This window comes from Lagopus leucura, unplaced genomic scaffold (assembly GCF_019238085.1).
Source record: "Lagopus leucura isolate 7727_CA_CO unplaced genomic scaffold, USGS_WTPT01 27-1_obj-0_obj, whole genome shotgun sequence".
Taxonomy (NCBI): Eukaryota; Metazoa; Chordata; class Aves; order Galliformes; family Phasianidae; genus Lagopus; species Lagopus leucura.
The window spans coordinates 184,730-210,832 of NW_024964385.1; the positions used below are offsets into that span (position 1 = coordinate 184,730).

The 26,103-nt window shown below is 43.5% G+C and overlaps 2 protein-coding genes across 2 annotated transcripts in view; both read left to right on the top strand.

The window, feature by feature from the left end:
- Nucleotides 1-9,413, top strand: part of ATP8B1 (ATPase phospholipid transporting 8B1) — a 32,479-nt gene extending 23,066 nt beyond the window's left edge. Inside the window, exons 21-29 of the mRNA XM_042892061.1 lie at nt 423-498; nt 1,809-1,941; nt 2,908-3,196; nt 3,965-4,188; nt 4,799-4,882; nt 5,554-5,799; nt 6,057-6,195; nt 6,894-7,024; nt 8,132-9,413. Coding sequence (XP_042747995.1) covers nt 423-498; nt 1,809-1,941; nt 2,908-3,196; nt 3,965-4,188; nt 4,799-4,882; nt 5,554-5,799; nt 6,057-6,195; nt 6,894-7,024; nt 8,132-8,359 — 1,550 coding nt within the window. The 3' untranslated portion in view covers nt 8,360-9,413. The remainder of the gene's footprint in view (nt 1-422; nt 499-1,808; nt 1,942-2,907; nt 3,197-3,964; nt 4,189-4,798; nt 4,883-5,553; nt 5,800-6,056; nt 6,196-6,893; nt 7,025-8,131) is intronic.
- A 1,293-nt stretch (nt 9,414-10,706) lies between these two features.
- NARS1 (asparaginyl-tRNA synthetase 1) lies at nt 10,707-23,042 on the top strand. The gene is made up of 15 exons (XM_042892063.1): nt 10,707-10,800; nt 12,300-12,382; nt 12,545-12,610; nt 12,718-12,810; nt 13,308-13,397; nt 14,119-14,197; nt 15,214-15,284; nt 15,823-15,909; nt 17,054-17,275; nt 17,642-17,841; nt 18,266-18,401; nt 19,408-19,521; nt 20,270-20,401; nt 20,919-21,050; nt 21,645-23,042. The coding sequence occupies exons 1-15, from the start codon at nt 10,758-10,760 to the stop codon at nt 21,774-21,776; spliced, it is 1,680 nt and encodes a 559-aa protein (XP_042747997.1). The 5' UTR covers nt 10,707-10,757; the 3' UTR covers nt 21,777-23,042.
- The last annotated feature ends 3,061 nt before the right edge of the window (nt 23,043-26,103 follow it).

A 26,103-nucleotide genomic window follows, 5' to 3' on the forward strand; every position in this document is an offset into this window, starting at 1 on the left:
GTAATGGTTCTCTGATACGGAGACAGCATGTCCATAAGCAAGTTAAATAAGTCTTGGTAGAACTTTATTCCATAAAGTTGGCTGATAGACTCTTCAGGCCACTAGCAGTTGCTGCACTCAAAACATCATGTAACAATGCATTCTACCACAATAGTGTATGATTGGTAGTAAACATGGCACAGAAAATATAAAGTTGTTGACTTTAAACCCCTTATCCACTGTATCTTTATTGCTGCTCAGCTCTTGTTCTATGGGAAATAATTAACAAGTATTCCCCTGCTTCTCTGTTTTTCGTAGGAACACTTCATGCTGAAACATAATTTCAGAAATTACTTTTGGCTTCCTCCCAGCAGTTACTCAAGACTCAACTTTAAGCAGAGACTTTCCTCTCTTATATATTCATGTATTTATTTCTGTTGTAGAAACTGCTGAAAATATTGGATTTTCTTGTGAACTCTTAACAGATGAAACAACAATCTGCTATGGAGAAGATATCAGGCAAGTGAAAAACGCAAGGAATTTCTTGTGTAGGAGTTAAAAATGTTCGTTTTTCATGATTAGCAGTAACATTGGTTTGTCCCATGGTGGTCATTCAGTGACTGAACAGGATTTGCTGGCTGTTTAACTGTACACTGCTTCTATTTTTTTTTTTTTCTGGAATTTTAATTTTACAAGCCAACATCTTCATTGTGGGTAAATGTGGTAGCATTCTGGAGGAGGTTTTGAGTTCTAGTTCAGCTGCTGTTGACATTAAGCTTCAGTTCTGTGTCCTTGGTAGTGCAGCTGATTAAAAACCTGCAACCTCTACTGGGAAAACACTGGTATTGAGGAAGACAGACTTTCTGAATGGTTCTGAAGAATTTGTTTTTAAGATTAGCATATTCTAAGCTCTATGGAAAAACATGTGTTGCTAGTTGATTTTTTTTTTTTTTTTTTTTTTTTAATGTAGTGGGTGATTGCTTACTTCTGGGCTTCTACAGGAGATGGTCATGCTGAGGCTTCTCACTGTGTGGCAATGTCACGATGGTCCCGACAGTATGCTAATAAGCAACCAAATAAATAAATTGCTGCCATGGCCTGAAAATAAAATAAAATAAACATGAAGAGCATTCATACTTCATTGATTTGTAGGCATTTTGAGGCACTTGATGTGGCTGGCTCATCTCTGACAGTTTCTCATCATTTAGGAGAGAGCGTTATGCCATCGGTTTGGATGGCTTCCTGTTTTGATTCATGGTCCCGTTCCTCTGATAATCATGAGATTTCATAAAGTGCTTATGAGAGCTCATCTGGATTGGGCTAAGCAGGTCTTTTGTATTCCAAATCTTGAATATTTGCCAGGTTTTGCTCTTGGTGCTTATCCTTGAACTCCAGCTGATGTTTTATGCTGTCCTATGCTCACGCAGCACAGACCTAAGCTATAAAAATATACATATGATGGATTACAAGGTATTCTGAGCTTAGCCAAAATGAACAGACCCAAGGAAAAGCTGTGTGGGGCTAGGAGAAGAATTAGGGTTGTGTGACAGTGTTGCAGCCATTCCTGACTCAATTTTAGGAAAGTCAGGAGAAGCCTTGCAGCAGGTCTTGCATTTCTTTCCTGCAGATTTTCAGTCCGGGACTGATTGTAGAATAGTTGAAGCACAGAATCACTTAGATTGGAAAAAATTATCAGGTCCGACCATGAGCCCAACACTGCTAAGTTCACCAGTAAATAATTACCCAAAATGCTGTGTCTGCAAACTTTATTTTAGTTCTAAGTTTAGTCTCAACTCTTTTTCTCTAATAGTGTTCATTTTTCTTCCCAGTGGTCTTCTTCAGACTAGGTTAGAAAACCAGAGGAATAGAGCTGGATCAACTACACACTCATCTCTAAGAATGAATGAACCCTTCTTTCAGGGAAGTAGAAATCGTGCCTTGATCATCACTGGCTCCTGGTTGGTATGTATGAAGAAGGAGCTACTCTGTATTTGAGACGTGTCATGGTGTCCTTCCTTGGGGATTGTTCATTTGTATCCTTTGCTAAACCAATTAATGAAAATTCTTTGGCCATTGTGCCACCAGTTGACCATCTCTGTTTGCTTTTTATGTTCAGAAGTATTTTTAGTTTTAAAGGTTGAAAATAGTAGTCAGTGAAGGATTGCCTTGGGATTTTCACATCACCCCGGTAGCTGCCATCAAAGTAAAACGAAGCTTCTACAAAAGCACAGTATGAGTTTTAGAGTGTTTGTTCTTCGTGGGGATCCCAGTCTAATGGAACAAAATGAGAAAATTAAGGAGATCACTGCCAGCTGTAGAGGATGCTGGGCTGTACAAGCACAGAAATTGTGCTTGAAATGAAATACAGGAGTGAAAGCATAGAAACAAAAGACAGGTTTTCTGATCAGTCCTGCAATATGGTGCTCTTACGTGAGCTTAGAAAGCAGAGAAGAGCTTTTAGCAGAGATGACTATCAGTAATTCAGTGACTATTACCCGCCCTGTCAGCAGGCTGCTTTTACAGACACCTGCCAAGGAGAAAGTCCAACAGAGAGCTAAGGACCGTCTGCTGCACTTCAGCATTCCAGACCTGAGCCTTTATTCTGTATAAAGAAATGAACATGTGCTTTTAAGAAACGCTTCTACCTGTGTTGAACAGGTGAATTAGCTTCCATCAGAAGAAATATTCCTTTGTAGATGTGCTGTGACATTAAACACAAGCATTTTACTTTTGTTCATTCCACCAGGTGTATTGTTTCTGTTGCTCCATAGCTGTTTATTTGCTTCTCTGGACAAACATTTTAATGAGTATTTTGTTAAAATACTGTAAATGGGGCACAGTGAAGTTAAATGTGTTGTGCATATAGGCAGCCCTTGGAGTGCTGTTTTAAAATGGTGTAGAAGGGAACATAACATTTTTGTTAAACAGAATGAAATCCTGCTAGAGAAGAAAAAGAAGAAGAAGAAGAAACTTAAACTGAAATTCCCCAAAACAGAAGAAGAGAAACAAAAGCAAAATGAGAAGAAAAGAAGGGCTGAAGCTTACAAAGAGCAGCAGCAGAAGAATTTTGTCGATTTGGCATGTGAATGCAAGGCTGTGATCTGTTGTCGAGTGACTCCGAAGCAAAAAGCTATGGTGGTTGATCTTGTGAAGAAATACAAGAAAGCTATTACTCTGGCTATTGGGGACGGTGCCAATGATGTGAACATGATTAAAAGTAAGGCAGCTGTAAGACTTCTCTTGGTAGGGAATATCTTATGAGAGTTCTTCCACAGTTTCTTCTCTATTTCTGCTTGTACAGAAGACTCTGCCATCTGTTTCATTGCCCACGTTAACATTTCTTGAGTCCTTGTTAGCCTTCTATGACTGTGCTTTCCCTTTTCGAGAAGACCCTTTGTGAAATGGTTCATGCTTTTCTGGCGATGTGTTTTAACTTTTTATGTAGACAGTCTGTGAGAAGGGGTTTGATTTACATCTGTTACCATGTTAAGGATTGCAGGAGTGTAACATTATCAAGACAAAAGGGTAGCTTAGATGCACCTTGCTCTGTGGCATTGGCCTCCTGTGTTGCAGCTGGCACTCTTTGAAACACTTCCTAAGGAATTCCATTGAAAAACAAACGTCTGGGATACAGTTCATGTTAGGAAGTCTGTAACCGCCTGGCCAGTTTGCTCAGGGGTGTATTCGCTCTGTCTCATCACTTAGTTATCTCCTCAGCCTAATTTGCCTGTATCCATTCTGACAGAACAAACATGGAGAGAGGATCCAAAAAGCAGTGAAGGTGTGAGCACTAAATAACAGGGCAAGGAAGAGCATTTGCACTGTTGCGTTAATCTTTAATGAAGCCTCTCTGCTTTATGCAGAAATAAAATGAGGCTGGAGAACGTGAAGCAGAGAATCAGAACTGGTGAAAGATTTGCCCTTGGTCGCGTTGTTCCTCTCTCTTTGTTTAGCAATGTATGTTGTGTTTGTTTCATTAACTTAGCTGCCCACATTGGAGTTGGAATCAGTGGCCAAGAAGGGATGCAAGCTGTCATGTCCAGCGATTACTCTTTTGGGCAGTTCCGCTATCTGCAGAGGTTGCTGCTGGTCCACGGGCGATGGTCTTACATTAGGATGTGCAAGTTTCTAAGATATTTTTTCTACAAAAACTTCGCTTTCACACTAGTCCACATCTGGTATTCATTCTTCAATGGCTTTTCTGCCCAGGTAAGAAGGCATGCTCGTGTCCAATATTAACAGGCAAGTCTTCCTTTTTGTTAGTGTAGAATAGCAAATGTTTAGCCTGGGAAGCGCTGGGAACCCAAAATTAGCATAAATAATTAGGAATAATGATTACTAAGCTACTTACTTCAAGTGTTACTTCAGAATACTTAAAATAAATATCATGATTGTACAGGGAAGAAAAAAAAGCAGGAGATTGTTAAACAGTAGTTTGGGAAACCTCACTTAACCATTCTGCTTAAAATATTCCTAGGTAAAAAGAGGCAGTGCATTTACTTATCAGCAAAAAAACAAAACTTCTTTTTTTTTTTTTCTTAATCTTGAACTGCTGGTGAGAATGGCTTGAAATGCGCTCAGTGTAAATGTTAGTGCTTGAAATTCACATGCTGTTGAAAGGCTGTACTCATCTGTGTGCCAGAAAGCTTGTGAGAGATGAGATGCATCTCCACGGGCTTAAGCAAAATGGTAAACAGAGACATATGATATAGTGGTGCGATGGGGCAGATTTATTTTCTGAAGTATTAGAAAGAAAATCATAGAAAAGGTGAATTAAAAAAGGTAATCGTTAGCTATTTAAATTCTTCCTCCTTTTCAGACAGCATACGAAGACTGGTTCATCACGCTGTACAACGTGCTGTACTCGAGTCTCCCAGTACTGTTAGTTGGCTTGTTTGACCAGGTATTCTCCACACTGCTAACAACAGATTAATCCAAAAACATTCAGCATCAAGTTTTAAGTTGCTTTCGTTTATGCAGAAGGAATTTTTTTTTTTTAACATGTATTCTTTACAGCATGTGAGGTAGCAAAAGACAGTAAGGAGGGTGTTACTGAAGTAGCTAAAGTCAGTCGATTCTGAGGTCTTCAGTGCCAGTGCTGCTTGTTAAAAATATGTTCTGTGATTTCGTGTATACGATACAGCAAGAACTTTTATTAATGGAATAAATACACCTTGTGCAGCTTCTTTTTAGTGCAATAGAACAAGTGGTGTTGGCCCTCTTCACCTTTTTTTCGATGCAGGGGTTACCTGCTGACCAAACAAATCAATGTGTGTGTTTACATCTACTACAAAAGTTAAGAAATAAGTTCAGTATCAAATTAACCTCTCATTTGAGAATATGTTAGAGAACAGAAGTCAGGATATGCTAGAAGCTCTAGTCTTGTTTCTTCCTGGTTGTGTGCATGACTCTAGAAAGTTTGGCAGCCTGCACAGATGTTTGAAGAGAAAAATAAATCTGCCATTTGAGGGGGTGGGGGAGGGGGGCATTATGTAGTTGAATTTCTTACTCTCTGAAGTTCACACTTAGAACAAGAAATTGCTGCAACTTTTCTTTTTTTGCTCCATTACTAAGGATGTGAGTGACAAATTGAGTCTTCGATTCCCAAGACTGTATGTTTTGGGACAGAAAGATTTACTTTTTAATTACAAGAAATTCTTCAGAAGTTTGCTTCATGGAGCTATAACTTCTCTGGTAATCTTCTTCATACCATATGGAGCTTTCCTTCACACTATGGGGCAAGATGGAGAAGCACCTTCAGATTATCAGTCATTTGCTGTCACAGCAGCAACTTCTCTTGTGTTTGTTGTCAACCTTCAGGCAAGTAAGCTTTAGCTTCCTTACTTCCCTTGCTCTGAAAACACGTTCTGGTCATGTTTCTAATTTTGTCTACTAAAGCAAAACAATTTGCAAAAGTTTTCATCTGCTTGCCTTTTTGCTTCTCTGTTGACATTATGTATCTTAAGCTGAAGTGTAACTGAATGACATTATTACATGAATGACAAATAACAACATTATTTGTCCTGTCTTTGCTTTTTGAATTAATAAACTCATTTGGAGTTTTTGTTTACTTTCAGATTGGTTTGGATACATCTTACTGGACTTTTGTTAATGCTTTCTCAGTATTTGGGAGTATTGCAATTTACTTTGGTGTCACATTTGACCTCCACAGTGCAGGAATCCATGTTCTCTTTCCTTCTACTTTCCAGTTCACAGGTGAGTGTTTTGTGTGTGTTGCCCTTCGTTTGGAATTTTTTCATTTTTAGGAAAACCAAGTTTTGTAATTTTCTAAAATCTTTTGTATCTTGCCTCAGATCTAAATAACCTCAAAAGAGATAACACACCCCTCAATTTTATGTTCTTCTGCTAAACTGAATCCAACTGAAAAAAGGAAGTTGCCTCTAACATAATATTTTCTTTTAACTTTAGTAACGTTCTAGACTTCTATGAATACTTCCTAGCTGGGTATTTTATGTGTGTTTAAAGATACACCTGCGACTCAGTTTGACAAAAGTTCTGTGAGATTGGGTGTTTGGCATTTGTACTAAAATATCACTTGCTTTCCAGACCACATCTGCAGCAGTGATACCAGGAGAACTTCTTGCTTTGTAACCTTTAAAGCAGGACAAAACCCTTGCCTCTCAGCCAGGCATTTGTCTTGCAGCACCACACAGCTTGTAGAGGAGTTTTGACGTGGCTGTGGGTAAATTGTAATAGTAGTGCTACAGTAACTTTGTATTATTTTACTTATTTATTTTGGAGCCTGAATAAAAGCTGAACATTTTGCTGCTCAGCTCAGTGCCTGGGTGCTAGCTTCACAGGAAAGAAGCTGTGGCACTCATTGTCTTATTTGTGTTGTGTAGCTACTTTCCAAGATCACATCATACACTAAATTCTGCTCCTTTTATTCCTAGGAACTGCTCCAAACGCTCTGAGACAGCTGTACCTCTGGCTGACCATGGCTTTAACAATCGCTGTTTGCTTACTCCCTGTGGTGGCACAGCGTTTCTTATCCATGACAATTTGTCCTTCAGAAAGTGATCGAGTGAGTAAAGTCTCATCTTTGGCACATATTTACTTACAGGCATCAGCATTGGTGTTAATATGAGAGACAAGCTGGGGTCTGTGCCCTAGGCTGGAGGCCAGGAGGCTGCTGGGCTCTCCAGGGGCTGGCTCAGGCCTGCCTCCAACTGTGTGACAAACACTGCCTTATTCAACATGTTGTTGCATCCCTCATGTGCCTCTGTGTAATGCAGATGTACATGCAGCATCTCAGCCTACAGATCAGTGAACTGATCAGTGGCTAATCTGTTCTTTGGCTTGGCCTAGCACTTCTCTTTGTAAAACCACAAAACTTGCTTTGAGGCTACTGACAGCACAGCTTCTCTTTTATTTGCACTGTTTTGGAGTGTCAGTTATGTGTCATGATATAGTGGCCAATTTTTGTTTGCGTTTATTCTGCCTTGAGCTGGCAAATTGCATGTGAGTTTGCAAATAGTTAATACTGCAATTATGTCTAAAAAGATATTGTTAGTGTGGGGAGTCAACTCTTTGAAAGGATGGGTAACAGCAGGACAAGGGGAAATGGTTTGAAGTTGAGGGAGGGAAGATTGAGGCTGGACGTCAGGGGAAGTTCTTTGCTGTGAGAGTGGTGAGGTGCTGGAACAGCTGCCCAGAAAGGCTGTGATGCCCCATCCATCCCTGGAGGTGTTCAAGGCCAGGTTGGATGGGGCCCTGGGCAGCCTGGGCTGCTATGAAATGTGGAGGTTGGTGGCCTTGTGTGTGGCAGGGGGTTGGAGCTCCGTGATCCTTGAGGTCCCTTCCAACCCTGGCCATTCTGTGATTCTGCGTGAAAACACAAGAATAGCTTTCAATCAGTGCATCTTCAATTTGCTTTAATGAAAGACATTCTAAAAATAAATGAACATAACGAAATGCAAAACAATGCAGTAGGTCATTCTGAAAATTCCATGCGTTTCTGCATTTATTCTTGTTTCTAACAGAATCAAATTTAAACAAGAAAACCTTCCTGCTAAACATTTTCTGTTAAAGTATCAGGTTGTTTCCCCTCTTAAAAAAAAAAAGAAAAAAATACAAAACAAGTGATTTGCCTTACAACCCACAAATTTATTTTCTCTTTGCATGCACGCAGATCCAGAAGAACCGTAAGAAGTACCTGGCAGAAGAGGAGCAATGGCAGCGGAGGCAGAGTGCTTTCCGGCGGGGGGTGTCTGCACGGCGCTCTGCCTACGCCTTCTCCCACCAGAGGGGATACGCCGACCTCATCGCCTCGGGGCGAAGCATCCGCAAGAAGAGAGCTCCACTGGATGCAGTGCTGGGCAGCACCACAGGAGGCACAGGAGCTGCTGAAACAAGCTGATTCACTGCAGTTCTGGAGAAGTTTCTTATCCAAATGACTGCACACACACACACACACACACACTCAGAATATTAAACTCAGGATACTTTTTTTTTTAAACTGAATGGCATAAGGATATCTGATTTTTTTGTGCTTTATCAGAACTCCTTCAGTTTGCTGGAAGCATGGAAAAGCCAACAACGTCCTACAAGAGCTCCTAAACCTTTTTCAGCTGTGTAATGTGAAGCTGAAGGATTGTGCTGCAGTATGAAAAGGGCAGTGTGGCGACACCTGGAATCAAAAACTTTTTTCCACATTTTTAACATTGTATTGGTACAAAATTGCAGCTACATTTCATTTTGACTCTGAAAACAAATGGCTAAGCAACAGTGACTCTGTGTGCACCATTTTGTTATGTTTTATGGGGATAAAGACTCAGGAGGTTGATCACTCCTGAGAGAGACATGGATACTGTCACCTCAGCTGTACACATCTGGTGACAAACCTGTAGTCAGTGTCAGACTGAGGTGTTCCGATGCTTGCAGGTGTTTCTGTTTGTTATTCCTTCGGTGTCTGACTGCAGCTCGCTGCACGGCATGGAGCAGCTCTCCTTGCACCTTGTTGTACAAGAGCTGTGCCACAGTGCCTTGCACGGCTCATTGCTCGAATTTGCCTGCAATGAAGAAATCCAAACCCATCATTACAGGTCTGTTTCTCACTTGCTGTCTTTCTGCTCAGGTCTTGTTTCTCACGCCGTGTGTTTGTTAATGGATGGCTGTCCCAGGAGCTCTGCCCTTAGCTGGCAGTTTGCTCTTTTCGTTTTTAGGTACAGCTGTCACTGTTATAACCAGAAAACGGCTGCTGTAGGAAAGGTATCACGCGCCATTCTTGCAGTGTGCAAAGTGTTTTGTGATCTCTGTGCTTGCAGGTGTGTTCCCTCGTTTGTATGAATGTGCAGCTGTTACCTACTGCTGCCTCCGGATGACGACGATTCCTCCAATGCTTTTATAGTGAAAATCATGGTACGCAGTTATTGTCCAAAGGAATGTACATTTCAAACACGTGATGCAAATAAATGCAGTGAAGTTTTCAGATTCTCTTCTATGATACATACGGGTATCAGCGGGCATCAGCTGGGTGCAGTCTCCATAGAGAGGGCACGCAGCCCCAGGGACGGGGCTCAATATTCCTATCTGCAGCAACAGGAAATTCTAGCGTTTAGCTCAAGAAAAAAAATCAAAGCAGCCGCTAAAGCAAAAGATAAGTAATTTCTAAGTTTGATAATAACCTCTGAAGGCATAAACAATGCTGGGGAATAGACAGCTACTGGAAACACAAATGTGGTGTTTTGTAGCTAGCTAAACCAACAAGGCAGGTGCTGGGCTTTCAGGCTGCGCTCTCTGATAAGGCATTTCGGTACAATGCCTGTTGCAGTTGGAAATTAATTTTAAGTAGTAAGGTCCATCCATCATTCCTGTGACATTGCAGTGGCTATACACTTTGCTGTCACTCATTGTTACAGTTGCTCACTTTAAAAGGATTTCTAGAGGTCTGTAGTCCAGTCCAGGGCTCAGAGGAAGACCAGATGTCCAGTGTTTGTCCAGCACACGGAAAACACCCGAGGCTGGCCATCCCACGCCCTCTCTATGTCTCTGTTACAAGAGCTGAGTACCCTCAGGGTAAAATATTTCTCCTAGTATCTCATAGAATTTCCTTACTATAACTCACATCCCTTCCTGCTTGTCCTACTGCCAAGATTTAGTCTGTGCTTATTATTTCTCATGGTAAAGTCAGATAAATAAACATGAGTGTGTTACTGCTGCTATTCCAGCACAAATAAGTGGAAGGGTTCTTCTTCAGATGGGCTTACTTAGAATCAGCTTTTTAAAGGTATTTTTGTGCAAAAATACAAAAAGTACAAAAGGTACAAATTTGAAGCCAAGATCACCTTTGTCTCCAGAACCTACAGCCTTTTTTCTTTTTTTAAGAAACTGGAAGAGGGTAGCTTTAGACTAGATACTAGGCAGAAATTCTTTTCTGTGAGGGTGGGTTGCCCAGCAAGGCTGTGGGTGCCCCGTCCCTGGAAACACTCAAGGCCTGGCTGGATGGGGCTGTGAGCAACCTGGAGCGGTGGGAGGTGTCTCTGCCTCTAGCAGGAGATTGGAACTACATGATCCTAAAGGTCCCTTCCAACCTAAGCCATTCTACTCCGCGATTCTAATAGGCAGAAAACCCCACGAAGAGTTCAACCTTCAGTTTGATCACGTGTGGGCAACCCGCGTGCAAAAGAGAAGGCGGGGCTACGCGGAGGTGGGGCTACGCGAGTGGGCGTGGCTTCCGTGGGGCGGGGCTGACGCGAACGGCGGCGATTTGGCGCAGAGCGACGGAAGCGCGGTGCGGCTACTTCCGGTCGGCGGCCATGGCGGGGGAGGTGATCGGCAGGACGGCGGCTCTGGCGCTGGGTGAGGCGGCGGGGCGGTCGGGGAGGTGGGGGCGGTCGGGCACTCAGCAGAAGATGGCGGCGGCCGCCTGGAGCCGCGGTCGCTGGGCTTCCCGGAGGATTGGGCCGCGGAGGCCCGTCCGGGCCGGCCCCGAGCACGCGCAGCGATGGGGCGGCACGGCGCCCCTGGGCGCGGCCTGGCCTTGGCATGTGAAGAATTCGGCTCTTGGAAGGGAAAATTGTCACAGCTGCGCCAAATACGGTGACTTTGTGTGGGACGCAGCGGAACCCTGCCGGCGGCTGCGTCGTGGCAGCGTGTCACGCACGCAGCTCAGTTTTTTTCAGGCTGGAATTGTTCTGCGGCGTTTAAATAAGAAGTGAACAGACAATAGCTGAGCAAATAATGCGTTTCTGTCCAGCCCAGGACTTCTAACGCGGATTTTGGCAGTTCACGAGGAACAAAGAGCAGAGCGTATGTCTGTGGATGACTATACATGCTCAGCTATCTATCCCTATAGCTACACACACATAGGTACAGCTGTAGCTGTGTGCATAAGCGCAGGGGTGTATAGAAGCCCTTGGTGTGCTCTGATCTTTGCAAACTGAAACCAAACCGTGGAACCTTGGACACAAGCGTTCACTCTACTCTGCCCTTATGAGGCCCCATCTGCAGTACTGTGTCCAGGTCTGGAGCCCCCAGTACAAGAAAGACAGGGAGCTGTTGGAGAGGGTCCAGAGAAGCCACAGAGATGATCAGGGGACTGGAGCACTTCCCCTACGAGGACAGGCTGAGGGAGCTGGGCTTGTTCAGCATGGAGAAAAGAAGGCTGCGGGGTGACCTCATGGCAGCCTTTCAATACTTAAAGGGAGCCTGCAAACAGGAGGGGAATCAACTCTTGGAAAGGGGAGATAACTGCAGGACAAGGGGCAATGGTTTTAAGTTGAAAGAGGGAAGATTTAGGTTGGATGTCAGGGGAAGTTCTTTGCTATGAGAGTGGTGAGGTGCTGGAACAGCTGCCCAGAGAGGCTGTGATGCCCCGTCCATCCCTGGAGGTGTTCAAGGCCAGGTTGGATGGGGCCCTGGGCAGCCTGGGCTGCTATGGAATGTGGAGGTTGGTGGCCCTGCGTGTGGCAGGGGGTGTTGGAGATTCGTGATCCTTGAGCTCCCTTCCAACCTAGATTCTGTGATTCACACTGTAACAGTTGGCACGTGGACAGGGCTGTGCCTGCAGGGCTGTCTCACTCTGTGGTGTTTGCTGGCAGAGGGAGGGAGGTTTTTCCATCTCTTCGGTGATGCAGTTGTTAGCTGTGCATGAGCCAAAAGCTGGCCTGAGCTGTCCAAGCTTTCTCAGCTTGTTCCTGCCTGCCTGGAAGTTAGTTAGCTATAAGGAAGGCAGAAGGCAGCTCCATCAGTCCTGATGTGCATCCCTGGGTGTGTCTGGTTTTCTCTTGTGCTTTACCATTGCTGATTTTTTTGTTCTTTTCCTTGAGTAACTGCCTGGTATTTATGATGTGTTACAGAAGAGTTGTATGTTTCTGAACGAGAGGGCAACGATTCCACCGGTGATGGAACGCAGAAGAAACCATTCAAAACTGTTTTAAAGGTAAGTACAGCAAATGCACTCTTTTATCTGAGCTGCATGAACTTTTTCACCTCTGACCAAAAGGGCCGGAGCTGCATTGTCTGCTTGGTCTCTCTAACAGAATTCCTTTAGTTCACTTGCAGCACCACTGATTTATTTTTTTTTTACCCATCACATTTTTAGGCTTTGATGACAGCAGGAAAGGAACCATTTCCTACTATTTATGTGGATTCACAGAAGGAAAATGAGGTACTGTAACATTTGAGCTTCCTAGTACAAATTGTTTTAAAGTTTCTTTGTATGAAGGGCCACAGTTGTAACCTTCTGTCTTCTGCTCTCTGCTTGGACTGATTTAGAGATGGGCCATTATTTCCAAGTCACAGATGAAAAATGTCAAAAAACTGTGGCACAGGGAACAAATGAAGAATGAGGCGAAGGAGAAGAAAGAGGTAGGTTGCAAGTGGTGCCAAGTTGGAGGAAGTAGCTTGTTTAGTTGCTTGTGGTAGCAATGGTAATGGGAGGAGGGTTGGACAAGAGGACCTTGTAGGTCCTTTCCAACCTTGTGATTCTATGATTTAAGCATGCTGCCTTTCCTTTACAAAAACACTGGAGGTCATTAGTTTTGTTCTCCCCACCCATAAACATTTAGTTTATTCTTCACCTTTATCATTACTATACGTATGTTATTTACAGCTTGTCCTTGTTTAGATGGGGGCAAGCAAATGGGTAAAACTGAGTGAGCTTTGAGTTATCACCATCTGTTGGATTTAGGCTTTCTGGGAAAAACGAGAAATGCTGCTGTGCAGTGTTTCTCATTCTGGCCTTGAATTAGGGGCAGGCTATGCACCAGCATTTTATGACAACAGTATTTGTAAGTGTACTTCGCAGCCCCTACTTACAAAGCCTGGTCACAATTAGTTAATATTTTCGTTTTCATCTCAACTAGGCAGAAGATCTGTTGAGAAGAGAGAAGAACCTGGAGGAAGCCAAGAAAGTTATCATCAAGAACGATCCCAGTCTTCCAGAACCAAAATGTGTGAGTAAGATGTGGGATGGTTGGTATGTGGCTCTGTTTCAGCATGTTGTCTGCACAAAGGTTGGTTCTCTGCTCTGTAGTTCTGGCATCTGCTGGAGGCCACTGTTGGGTTCTTGTCCCTAAACATCATTTTATTTTTCTGGTTACTGGTATATTCCAGTATACAGACTTTCCCCCGCACCCAATGGCTATCTGAACCATTTTGATTCATGCATCAGGCTATTTTGTGTCAGTATCTGCTGGCAGAGGCCATATTTCTGTTTGGATTAATTCTGCTTTGGCTGGTTATTGTAGTGGAGAGTGGTGAAACACTGCTGATCAGAGTATGTAATTTAAGTTACTGAGGCGTGGAAAACAGTTCCTGTTTGGCTATTTGCAGAGTCCTGCTGCTTTTGGGAATTTGGTGCTTCAGCTACACATCTGGGTATACCTCTGCCAGGTCCACGTTTTGGTGCCTTCTGCTTCTTTTCTATCTGGTCTCAACTATTGGATGTCTTCAGAAATTAATCCAGAGAGATGTACTCACACTTCAGACTGCAGGAGATGGTGTTTGAGGCACCCTTTCTAAATTTTCTGCTGATTTAGTTGCATCTGTGATGGCAGTTACTGTTTTGGGGAGGGAAATGTCTCACACGTGTACTTAAAGTAATTGTATAGAAAACTCCATCGAAATGGTGAGTTGTGTTCCTCTATTTGATTGTTTCCATTCCTTGTTTTACAGGTAAAGATTGGTGCTCTGGAGGCTTACAGAGGCCAGAGAGTAAAGATTTTTGGCTGGATTCACAGATTACGTAGGCAAGGTAAGCCACAAGCTCTTGTAAGGTGCCGGACCTTTGCAGAGAGGTGGAACAAATTTAGTAGCCATCAGAACTCACATTGAATGAAACAGTGCTCACTCTTAAGTTTTCAGACCGTCGCTCATGTGGCCTTGTTGGTATATCACACCAATCAGTCCAACGTTGACAAATTCTGCGTATTGTCTGAGGATGGAGATATTTCTTAGTCACAAATTTTTGAGATATTGGATATGGAGCTGTGTCCTACAGGATTTCTTAAAAGACTTGTTTTTTAGTCTAATCCTACGGACTAAGGAGCTAACTAGCACCTGCTCAGCATGATTAACAAAAGAGAATTTTCTTTAAAGCTAGGTAATAGGCATAAACTCTTTTAGAAGTACAACAAGTTAAAATTGTTTTCAGAGCGATTGGTGCTCTTGTTTGCAAGGTGGCATTTGCTGAGAAGTGACAGACTTGTGCAAAACTTTCTAGTAGGCTGCTTATAGAAAAAAAAACAAAAGCCCTTAAGGGCATGACAAAGCTGATAACATTCACAGATGGCATTTTTTCACATTATCACTCGAGGACTTGACCAAGCAGATGCACACCTGGATATCTCAGGCATTTTCTAGAAAGTCAATCTTTGGGTCAGAGGCTGCTGTGGGGATATGGATGACCAGGGTGACATCCCTTTGTCACTTCAGATGTAGCTTGGGCCTTTGTGTACAGCATTACAATTAGACAGACGTGTGGTTCTCTCTGGACCATGGCAAAGTTATGGCAAGACAGCACAATCCGAGCCATGCTGAGCTTGGAGCATGCTTTTCTCTTGCTATTTTATAACTGAGCTAATACTTCAGTGCTGTCTTGGAACATGCTTGTGGTTTGTCTTTAATAGAAAAATAAAATCGTGGTCCTTCTGCAGTAAGTTACACAGTAGTGGGTGTTGTTTTTTTGGACTTGGATCTTTTCAGATGGATCAGTGAATACATCTGAATCTCCCTATTTTTTATTTTTTTTTTTTCCCTCTTTTTAACCAGGAAAAAATTTGATGTTCATTGTTTTGAGAGATGGCACAGGTTTTCTTCAGTGTGTCCTTTCAGATGCATTGGTAAGTTATATTCACAGAATCACAGAATGGCCAGGGTTGGAAGGGAGCTCAAGGATCACGAAGCTCCAACCCCCTGCCACAAGCAGGGCCACCAACCTCCACATTTCATAGCAGCCCAGGCTGCCCAGGGCCTCATCCAACCTGGCCTTGAACACCTCCAGGGATGGACGGGGCATCACAGCCTCTCTGGGCAGCTGTTCCAGCACCTCACCACTCTCACAGTAAAGAACTTCCCCCTGATATCCAGTCTAAATCTTCCCTCTTTCAACTTCAAACCATTTCCCCTTGTTCTGCAGTTATCTGCCCTTTCAAAGAGTTGACTCCCCTCCTGTTTTTGATTGAGTTCTGTTATTAAGTAATTGAAGTTCTTCTAAGCCTACTGATTAAATTATATTGTTGTTAAGTGGTATCTCCTGACTCTTGAGGTTTTTTTTTGTCAGCATGACAAGCATATCTTGTCTGTGATTTCAATAGATCTTATTATTATCAGGAAAACTGAAAATTAGAATTAACTGTGTCCCTTTCTTTCTCTCTGTAGTGTCAGTGTTACAACGGGCTCCTTCTCTCTACAGAGAGCAGTGTTGCAGTGTATGGCACACTGAACCTTGTTCCTGAAGGCAAGCAGGTAGGGGAGCTGGATGGTGCTCTGTTCTGGTTCTCCTCTTTAACATTTTCTCATTTGTCAGACAGGAGGAAAAGCAAAGGTGGAAACATTGAATGATTTCAGGATGAATTTGATTTAGGGAAAAAAAAACCAACCAACCACTTGCCAAAGCTACTGCTGTGTTTGCCTGTCAGAAATTAGCACAGTCTCCTTTCTTTCATGGCATTTGCAACTATGATGTCTAAAATTAAACGCAGGCAAACAGGACAGGGATCAAATACATTTTTTAAACAGTTTTCATGCATTTGATACTTCTAAGCTACTACTTTTTTTTTGTTACTGCTTGTGATGTTACATACCCTGAAAGCATTTTGGTTTTCAGTCTTGTCACAGCACTGTAATGCTTCTAGTGCAGAGATCCACCAAATATATAAAAATCATTGGTCTTGAAATGAAAAAAGATGCCATTTTGTCAGGCAGAGGCCTGCAGTGACCCACACGGGGGAGCTGCTGAGAGCAGCACTGAGCCCTGGCCCTGGGGTCTGCTTGCTGGATAGCAGCAAACAGCACAGGGGAAAGTGGCCAGCATGAAAACTGCTCTTTTCATGTTTTGGTGAAGTGCTGACTTGTGAAAGCCATCTGGCCCATCTTGGAGATTGATGTGAGGTCAGGCTGCCAACTGTCTTGTTCACAAACACATGTGGACATCTCCAAAGAAGGAGATGGCGTGGTCAACAAGGTCCATTCTCCAGGATTTCACCACCCTTTGTTACAGCCAATTGAAATCTCCTGTCCCACAACTTGAGATATTTGCCCCGTTTTCCTCTATAACCACTCATTATTTAGTTGAAGGTAGTAAGAAGTTTTCCTTTGCCTTTGTCTGTTCTTCCAGATGAATAAACATAGCACTTAATGCATCTGGAAGCTTCTACTTATCTGTCAGTAGTGCTCAGTCCCATTCACGTTAAGTCTGAGACTTGTGATGGATTCCAAATGGCATTTGCAAGGGTGATATGATCAGATTACTCAACAGTCACTTTGATAGCACTATGCTTAGAAGGATTTTAGTATGTTTTGTTTAAACTGGATTGCTGTCTCTGCCACAGTGCCAGACAGAAGTGAAAAATGCACTTGTTAAAGTTTTGTTTCTCTTTCAAACTGTCAGGCTCCAGGAGGCCACGAGCTGAACTGTGATTACTGGGAGCTTATTGGTCTGGCCCCAGCAGGAGGGGCTGACAATCTCCTCAATGAGGATTCAGAGGTTGATGTGCAGCTTAACAACAGGCATATGATGATTCGAGGCGAGAATATGTCCAAAATCTTCAAGGTGCGCTCCATGGTGGTGCAGGCCTTCAGGGATCATTTCTTTGCCAATGGATATTATGAAGTAAGTATATTTGCCCTTCTTGGCAAGTGACTGCTTTAAGCTCCTTACTTTAAGGCAATCTTTTTTCTGGAAAGCCTTTACAGATTTCCCCATTAACCTGAAATGGGGAGAAAAAGGTCATTTCGTAGGGAGCTGTGATGTGATTGCTTTCACAGACGTAGATCTCAAAGGTGTATGGACACTTCTGAGGTGTATAAATGTTACAACATGATTCACAAATGGCATGAATACCTCTTTCTGGGGTGCTGAAGCATATCAGAATGAAATGCTTGTGTGCATACATAGACTTCTGTAGATGGTATTTTGGCCTTACGTCACTGCTGTAATGCAGTGTCATCATTGTCCTTAATTCTTGGTCTTTTGCAGGTCACACCACCAACATTAGTTCAGACACAGGTGGAAGGAGGTTCAACTCTGTTCAAGCTGGATTATTTTGGTGAAGAGGCCTACTTAACACAGTCATCTCAGCTCTACCTGGAGACCTGCATTCCAGCACTAGGAGACGTTTTCTGTATTGCTCAGTCATACAGAGCTGAGCAATCCAGGACACGCAGACACTTGGCAGAGTATGGAGAGAGTTGTACTTCTTTGTTATTTATGCACAAGTGAATTTCTAAATCGGGGCAGTAGCAGGTGGCTGGATGATAGAAAGCACAGTGAGAAGACAGCAGAATGCAAAAGAGAAACAGCTGAGCAAAATTGTATTTGGGGGTAACTCCTGCTGTCAGTGAATGTCCAGCTGGTTGTTGATATTGAGGATTTGGTCAAAGCAGAGCTGATGCATTTGTAGGAAACTTTGTCATTTAAGAATGCACAGTTCACACTGTTGGTTTTTTTTCTGTTTGTTTGATTTCCTTCACAGAGTAAAAGTGGGAGAGCTGAAAAAGGGGACTAAAGTGGTTTTTGTGTATTTTCTTAGAAGATTTTTTTTCATAGCTAAAAATCTCTTGTTTGTGCATGTTTATGTAACATCATGACCTGATGTTTCAGATATACTCACATTGAAGCCGAATGCCCTTTTATAAGTTTTGAAGACTTGCTGAACCGTTTGGAGAGCTTAGTTTGTGATGTAGTGGACAGAGTCTTGACATCACCTGCATCAGGCTTACTGCTTGACCTCAACCCGGTAAGTGAGCAGTGGTGTGGGAGCCGTGTGTGGGGCACAGTGTGGTCTTCACCTTTCCTGGTCACCCTCTTTACCTAGGGGAGACAGGGCATGGCAGTGGGCTCTGCTTACATAAGAGGTATTTAAAATGACATAAAGAATGAAAATGCTGCAAGGCTGGCAATGACTTCCAGGAGCTGGGGACTGGGGGGGGGAAGAATTTAAACGTGGCTGATGTGGTCCAGGAACCAGCAGTGTGCTGGCATTTATTGTGTACAGTACCAGTGGAATAAAAACCTCTGTCCTAGAGCTCGTAATAATGATCAGCTGGTACTCACAGGTCGCACACAAGTGAGAAATGGAATTCTGCTGTTGTACTTTTATCCTGGAAGATGAAGCTTTGTAAAGCTGTCTTCATTTGTTAGAGACCCTTTGTCTCCTGCTGCCTTTGCAAAGATAGTTGGTAGTCTCTTAAAGCCATCTTATCTATTGTCACCAGCTTTCCTCTCAGAGCACATACGCTCTCATCCTTGACATTTTGACCTGTTTTCCTGGTAAACACTGGGAGGTTCCATTTTAAAATTGATCACAGATGAGCAGGAGGTGTGAAGAGTAACCCACCCTATGAACTTCCCACAAGAGCAAATTCTGCACCAGTTCAGTGCACAGGGAAGCAAAAGTGCTTTTTTGTGGCCCTGGTTTTGGAAGCCCTGCAGACTGCACTGTTTGCAGCATTAGTGTGTGTGATGAGTGCAGACAGAAAGAAAGCAGCTTTGAAAATGCTTCCTGCCCTCCGTCTCCTGCTGACTTTTTCAGCATCTGTTCTATGAGAGGCGCTGGATTTGGAAGATGCTTTTGTTTGGCTCTAGTTTTTCTGTACTTCAAGCTTTTAAGTAGTAACTTTTTGATGCACAGCACAGAGTATTGTGTGTGCTCTGACTGAGGAAGTGGACTTGTTGATCAACTGGAAAGGTAAATCTTAGAATGCCACTCTCCTAAGTGTTGGGATCTCTACTCTTGTTTACAGAATTTCAAGCCCCCAAAACGTCCTTTCCGACGAATGAACTATGCTGAGGCAATTGAGTGGCTAAAGGAACATGATGTGAAGAAGGATGATGGTACTTACTATGAGTTTGGGGAAGTAAGTCTTTCTGAGGCTCTTGAGAAACAAAATCCCTCAGCTGTACGCTGAAGGTGTATAAATCCCTTGGAGAACAGTGTTTGGATCGTGACGCCCTTGTGTTCACTGTTCCTGTGTGAATCTGTTGTGTTTTGCTTGGAATGATGAAGAGTGAAATTCTCATCCTGTTTATAATGAGCTTTGCTGTAAACCTTCGAGAGGCCTGGATTTTGTCTGGGCTGTTTTGTCTCATTGCACTTGTGCTGGGGAATGTAAATTTGGAGGGGGAGTTAGGGTTCCATGTAATCTTTGCACCCTAGAATCATGAGTTTTCCTTCCAAAACCTGTGGATGTGGTGCTGAGCACAGCACTGGGTGCCCCTGCAGGGGCAGGTGGGGTACCCCAGCCAGTCTAAGGTTTTTGTTCTTAAGGCCCAGAAACTGGAAAACAGTTTCAGGGAGGAAAGAAAGTAAGCTGTTCGGTGTCTGTTAGTTGTGCCCAATTTTCTGTGTGGATTATTGGGTAGAGTTGAGTTTTATTGAACAGATTTAGAGATTTGTTTTTGAGATCTGTATGTTTTTTAGGTATGTATATATATACAGTTTCTTGAGATCTTCCTAAGATATTTGTTCTAAAATATAGGTACATCAGGATGAATGTATGTGGTCTCAAAGTGTCTTTTTCCACTTCCTCCTTGATATGCTGTGGGTCTTGAGGTTTTGGAGTGTTTTTTTGTTTTAAATATTAATAGAGCCTTTTTTAACCTCAGGATATTCCTGAAGCTCCTGAGAGGTTCATGACAGACACCATCAATGAGCCAATCTTGCTGTGCCGATTTCCTGCAGAGATCAAGTCCTTCTACATGCAGCGCTGTCACGATGATTCCCGGCTTACAGAATCTGTAAGTTCACGTTTTACATAGTGTTGCCTTCTAAATAGAGTGGGGGTATCTACTTGAATGAGTACTACAGGAAAACTTTGGTGAGTTCATACCAGAATTTGTTCTGAGCATCTCCTGGTGTGACTTTGTTGGTGCTACAGAAATAAACGAAACAATGCTGAAGTGCTTAAATGTCAAGACATCGCTCTGAGCTTAATTTTCATTCCCTTTGGTTGGTGACTCCTTACAGGTTTTATTGTCTGAAAACTAGCTGTCTGACAGCCTGGAGGAGTGGTGGATGTTAGGAGAGCTACTGCTTTTGTGGCTTAGCAGTTCAGTGTCACTGAGAGTATAAAAGATTAAGTCGGGGAACACAGTGAGTTGATTTCTTCCATCGGTTAATTGAGTCTGGAAGAAATTGCCTTTCTTCTGCTTTGGAGGCTTGAAATTGCATAGGAAGATGTGTTGACTTTTAAGTTTGAGCTGTCTTTCCTGCATGTGCTCAAGTTGTAACAGTATGGTCTGTTGTGTGTTGTAGGTTGATGTGCTGATGCCTAATGTGGGTGAAATTGTTGGAGGCTCTATGCGTATCTGGGACAGTGAGGAGCTACTGGAGGGCTACAAGAGAGAAGGCATTGATCCCACGCCGTATTACTGGTACACTGATCAGGTATGTAAAATAGGTTCAGTGTGCTTGCTTGTCATTTTCTTAAACCACTTCTAAGATGACGCAGTCGAAATTGGAAAGATTTTTTTTGTGGCCAAAAGCAGATAGTCACTTAACCAAGGCCAAAATGCAATGGATAATAATTTGCATTCTTTTAAAATGGCTTTTCTTTGCTGAAGCGGATGCTGCTCATGTCAGATTGCCTTCATTGAACCGTGCTTTGCAAGTACACTACTTATGTAGTGTCTCCCTACTGTGCTACATTTCTGGAGCATAAAAGCACACTGATCTTTTCAGACTCAAATAGCTCTATCTCATTTAATGAGAGGAGAAAAGGAGGAGGTTGGAAAAGTGTCGTTACGACTTCCTCCTTCCATTTTCCTCTTCTAGTCCTTTGCCCCAGGAAATTCGGGAACTGAACACCTTACCTGAGAAGAGCATCATCTGTATTCCTTGTCAGTCACGCAGAAGGTGGTGCTGGAAGGGATTTTTCTTTAATGTTTGGGTTGTTTGTTTTTTTTTTCCTTTGGTGGTATCACTGCAACTGTGGCATAGATAACAAGGAAATGTTTAATCTCTGTGTTTTTAATTTCACAGAGAAAATATGGTACGTGTCCTCATGGTGGATATGGTTTGGGATTGGAACGATTCCTGACCTGGATTCTGGATCGGCACCACATCCGAGATGTCTGTCTGTACCCTCGCTTTGTCCAGCGCTGCAAACCATAGCCATCCTGGTGATAAACTCCTGAGAAATCAAGGAACTGATGCTTGGGAACGAATGACACACTCTGCTTAACCTGTCTGAGAACAAGACTTTTGGCACCCTGTTGTTCATACATTCACTAAATTGGCGTGTGAAAAGTAAAATTAAAAAGTTCTCTTTTTTTGAAGTAAAATGCTACGAATTAACTGGAAGAAGGCCTAGGAAAAAAAAATGTTAGGTGCATTTGTCAACATAGAAACAAATCTTGGTAAGCTGGCGTTTAAAAAAAACAAGATACGCTTCTGCTTTTAATTTCTGTGCTTTATTTAAAAAAAGAACACACAGGGCATCTAATTGTTTTTAGACTTCTCTTTTCTCTTGTCTTTTCTTATTGGAGAAACTGGGGATCCAAGCTTTTCAAATTCCTAAATCCTGACCTCTGAGAATGATTTGAAGAAACATCTAAATAGGTCAATGAAATGCTTAAAAAAAAAAACACAAAAAAAGGGATAATTAAGTTACTGCTTTTAATGGAAATGTGAGATTGTTCAGTTGCAAGGTATGTAGTACTCAGCACTAAATCCCACTGCAAGAGGCTTCTGTTTTTCCCAAATTATTTATTGGTTAGAAACGATAAGGCTCGCTGTGAGGTGTGCTTTCCTACCTTTCCTGTGGGCGCAGTGCTGCGGTGGGGCCACATGCACCCAACGTGGGCTGAGTTACAGGAGGAGAGGACATGTTCTTGGAGAACTGTCCACGGGCAGTGGAGTATATGCAGTGCCTTTGAAAGTAAGGTTATTTCATCCACCAGGCAGTGAGTTATTCAAACAAGAAACCGGTAACTTTGAAATGTAATTGGATTTCAGCATTGTGCACTGTTACTGTCCTCTCCTGATCATTGTAATTCAAGCACTGCTTCCTCACTCGATGCTAGGGGATGTTTTCAGTGTAGAACAGTTCCATGTTTCCTTGCTAGCTCAGTTTACTCTTGTGCTACCGCATCTTAGCAGATTCTAGCTGTAACCAAGCTACCAAATAGAGTTAATTAAATATTTAATGTGTTGAGTCATCTGTACGCTTTTTAGCCATAAATAATGTGAATCCTTGTAGGTGCGTCATTGGCTAACTGCACCAAGACTTTATCTGGATTTGCCGTTCATGTTGAGCTACGCGATACCCATATTTTTGTAATAAAAGGCTTTTCTCTTCATCTTGCATGCTATTATATAATCTGGTTTAAATCAGCAACCAATAAATTATGGCAGCACAAGTTGGTGTGCAGGACAGCAGTTCTTGATCTGTAACGTCTGCTTATTTCCATTTGCTTGGCCTTTACAGCTTACTTGCTTAATATATTCTCCCCTGGCATAGACAGTATCTCCATGAGGAAGAACAGTATAGAACCATAGAATGCTTAGAGTTGGAAGGGACTTTAAAGGTCATCTAGTCCAACTCCCCTGCAATGCACAGGGACACCACAGCTCCATCAGGTCGCCCAGAGCATGATCCAGCCTGGCCTTGAAAGTCTCCAGGGACGGGGCATCCACCACATCCCTGAGCAACCTGTGCCCACTGCCTCACAGCCCTCACTGGAAAACTTTTTCCTTATATCCAGCCTAAATCTCCCTTCTTTAAGTTTGAAGCCATTTCCCCTTGTTCTATCACCACAGACCCTGCTGAAGTGTGTCCCCTTCTTTCCTGCAGCTCCCCTTTAGATACTGAAGGCTGCAATCAGGTCACCTTGCAGCCTTCTCTCCATGCTGCACAGCCCCAGCTCTCAGCCTGTCCTCATAGGAGGGGTGTTCCATCCCTGGGGTCATCTTTGTGGCCCTCCACTGAACACAACCAACAGCTCCATGTCTCTCCCACAGCACATGTATGTTCTAAAGGAAAAAAAAAAATGTTTGTTTTGTTCTTTTTTTTAAGCTAAATAACTGTTAAGTTAGATTGACACCAGCAATGCCACTGAAAGTAATATGGCCATTTGCAGAGCTGCTGTGCTGGGGCTTCCTGGGGACCACAGTGGCCTTGTGGCCTGTAGGTTGCCTCTTGAGTGCAGGATTCAAAGGTGCAGGAGGAAACAAGCATGGATAACAAGCAGGATAAGAAGCAGGTTCTTATCTGCATCTCTTTGAGTTCATACTCCTAACTGGTTTTCCGAGTCCTACTGTGGCCTAGAGACAGAAAAAGACAGCAGGTTGTAAGAGCTGCTTCTCACACAGCGCCATGCTTCAGCTGTTCCTCACATTTGCTACTTCTCTTTTTACACATATATATATATATGTATATATATATATATATATATTTAATGTGTTTGTTGTCTGGACTTAGGGATTATTTTAAATACCTACACAGCTGCAGACATAAATTTCCTGTGATGTGGGGTAGCGTTGGCGTAGGTGCCAATTATATAAAGTAGAAGGGGACGATGAACTAGCTTGATTGCAACAAGACAACAGATATTTCTTGTTCCTAAAATGACATAGGAAATGCATTGGCAGCAAGCTATGGGAAGAGTCCACCCTTATCCAAATGCTGACCATGGTACCAGATGGTAATCGCTCCCTTTGGGCTTGTGTTGTTTGTGGGGTTGGGATGTTGTGTTTTTTGTTATTTTTGTTTTCACTGTCGGTGTTTTGGCTTGCATTTACATCTGCTGACGTGCTTGGGAAGCTTCTGTAATTCAGAATATGTAGGGATTTATGAGCATGTTAGTATTTTTTATTAAAAAAAAAAAGAAAAAAAATATTGTCCAAACACTTGCAGTGCTGAGGAGGGTAGAGAGAGGTTGGGAAAAGATACCTCTTGTTGGCATACTGCCATCCTCTCAACCCGGAAGGGATGAGCTGCTTTGTCAGGGTTAAAAAGCACCATGTCAGGGTTAAAAAGCACCATGTCAGGGAGGAAGGATGGAGGACTGGCAGGGAGTTCGTGGAAGAGGCAGATCAGATAAGGAGCTTAGAAGAGGGCTGAGATGAAAAGCCACGGAGTCAACTGTAACGGAGGGCGCTGCACGGTTCCATAATCTGCTCGTGATGCAGAGGCAGGGCTGGGTAGGCCCAGGCATGGGAGGGAGCACAGAATTCAGCAAAACCCCGCTCAGAGGGTCCTGCAGGAGGGTTAGGAGCTGTGGCTGCACCTGGAGCACAGCCCACGGGGACGTGTTGCCCCAGTTAATGCTGGCTCTTCGTTTCTGACTCAGCATCCAGCTGCCATTCAGGTCTCTGTTCTTTAAGGAAAAAAAATTAGAGGCTGAAAAATAGTAAAAGCTGCTTGGCTTTATTTCTGTCCATTCAGCCATGGTTGTGTAGTGTGTCTTTTTGTTTGTTTGTTTGTTTGTTTGTTTGTTTTGAGTTTGTTACTTTCTCTGTTGATTTCATATTGATGACGATCTTGGGTGTTTCTAGCAGCCCTCCAGAAAGCCAGTTTCCAAGCTCTCCAGCACAAAAACTTCGTTCTTAAGCTCTTTCTTGGGGCTAATTTAATCACGTTTGTTGTTCTGTTCCTTCTGCTGTTATTTAGGCTAGCGGCCCATAAGGGTCCTTACCAACTGACCTCATTTTTTAGTAACACAAGCACTCATTTTTTGGTAACACAAGCACTCATGTTGTTTGCATTCATGGATAACATCAATACATCAATCAGGCACTGGGGAAAGCACACAACAGCTGCCAGGGAAGAGCAGCAGCTTCACCCCGGCTCCTCCGCAAAGTCTCATCAAGTTCACATCCCTCGAGCGTTGTGGCCATTACTAAGAGCACTCCAGGTACTTGCAATACAATAGAGCTTAATTTTGTATTATCAGAAGGAGTAAACAGCGCCATCCACGCTGTTTCATCCTCATGCTCACTTTCATTTCTCCTCGAGGTATTTCTGCACAGACCGACGGTTGGACGGGGGAATCAACCCGGGCCCCACGACCCTCCCGCACTCGCAGCTCTGAGATCACCGTCGCGTTCCTTTGTTCTCGCCGAAGTCGGACCCGAGCTGCGGGGGTCTGCGAGGGACAGAAGAGAAGCGTTAAAGCTCTGCATTACGTGCCTGGGCTGCAGCGCTCGGCGCGCTGGGGGAATTCGTTTCGGCGACGGAGAACGCCGGCTTTTCCCGGGAGCGGCGACGCGGAAATCGCTTCCCACGAGCGCAGCCGCCGTGCGGCACCGCGCATCCCTCCGGCCCCGCGCGCGGAGCGGAGCCCCGGGGCGGCTCTGGGGGCGGCCCCCGCTGCGGCGGGCGTGCGCCGTGCCCGCGGGTGGGCGGGCGGGGCTGGGCGGAGCGGCCGGCGGCGGCCGGCGGGGCCGTCTGAGGGAATGCACGCGGCCGCAAACATGGCTGCTGCCGGCCGGGCGGCGC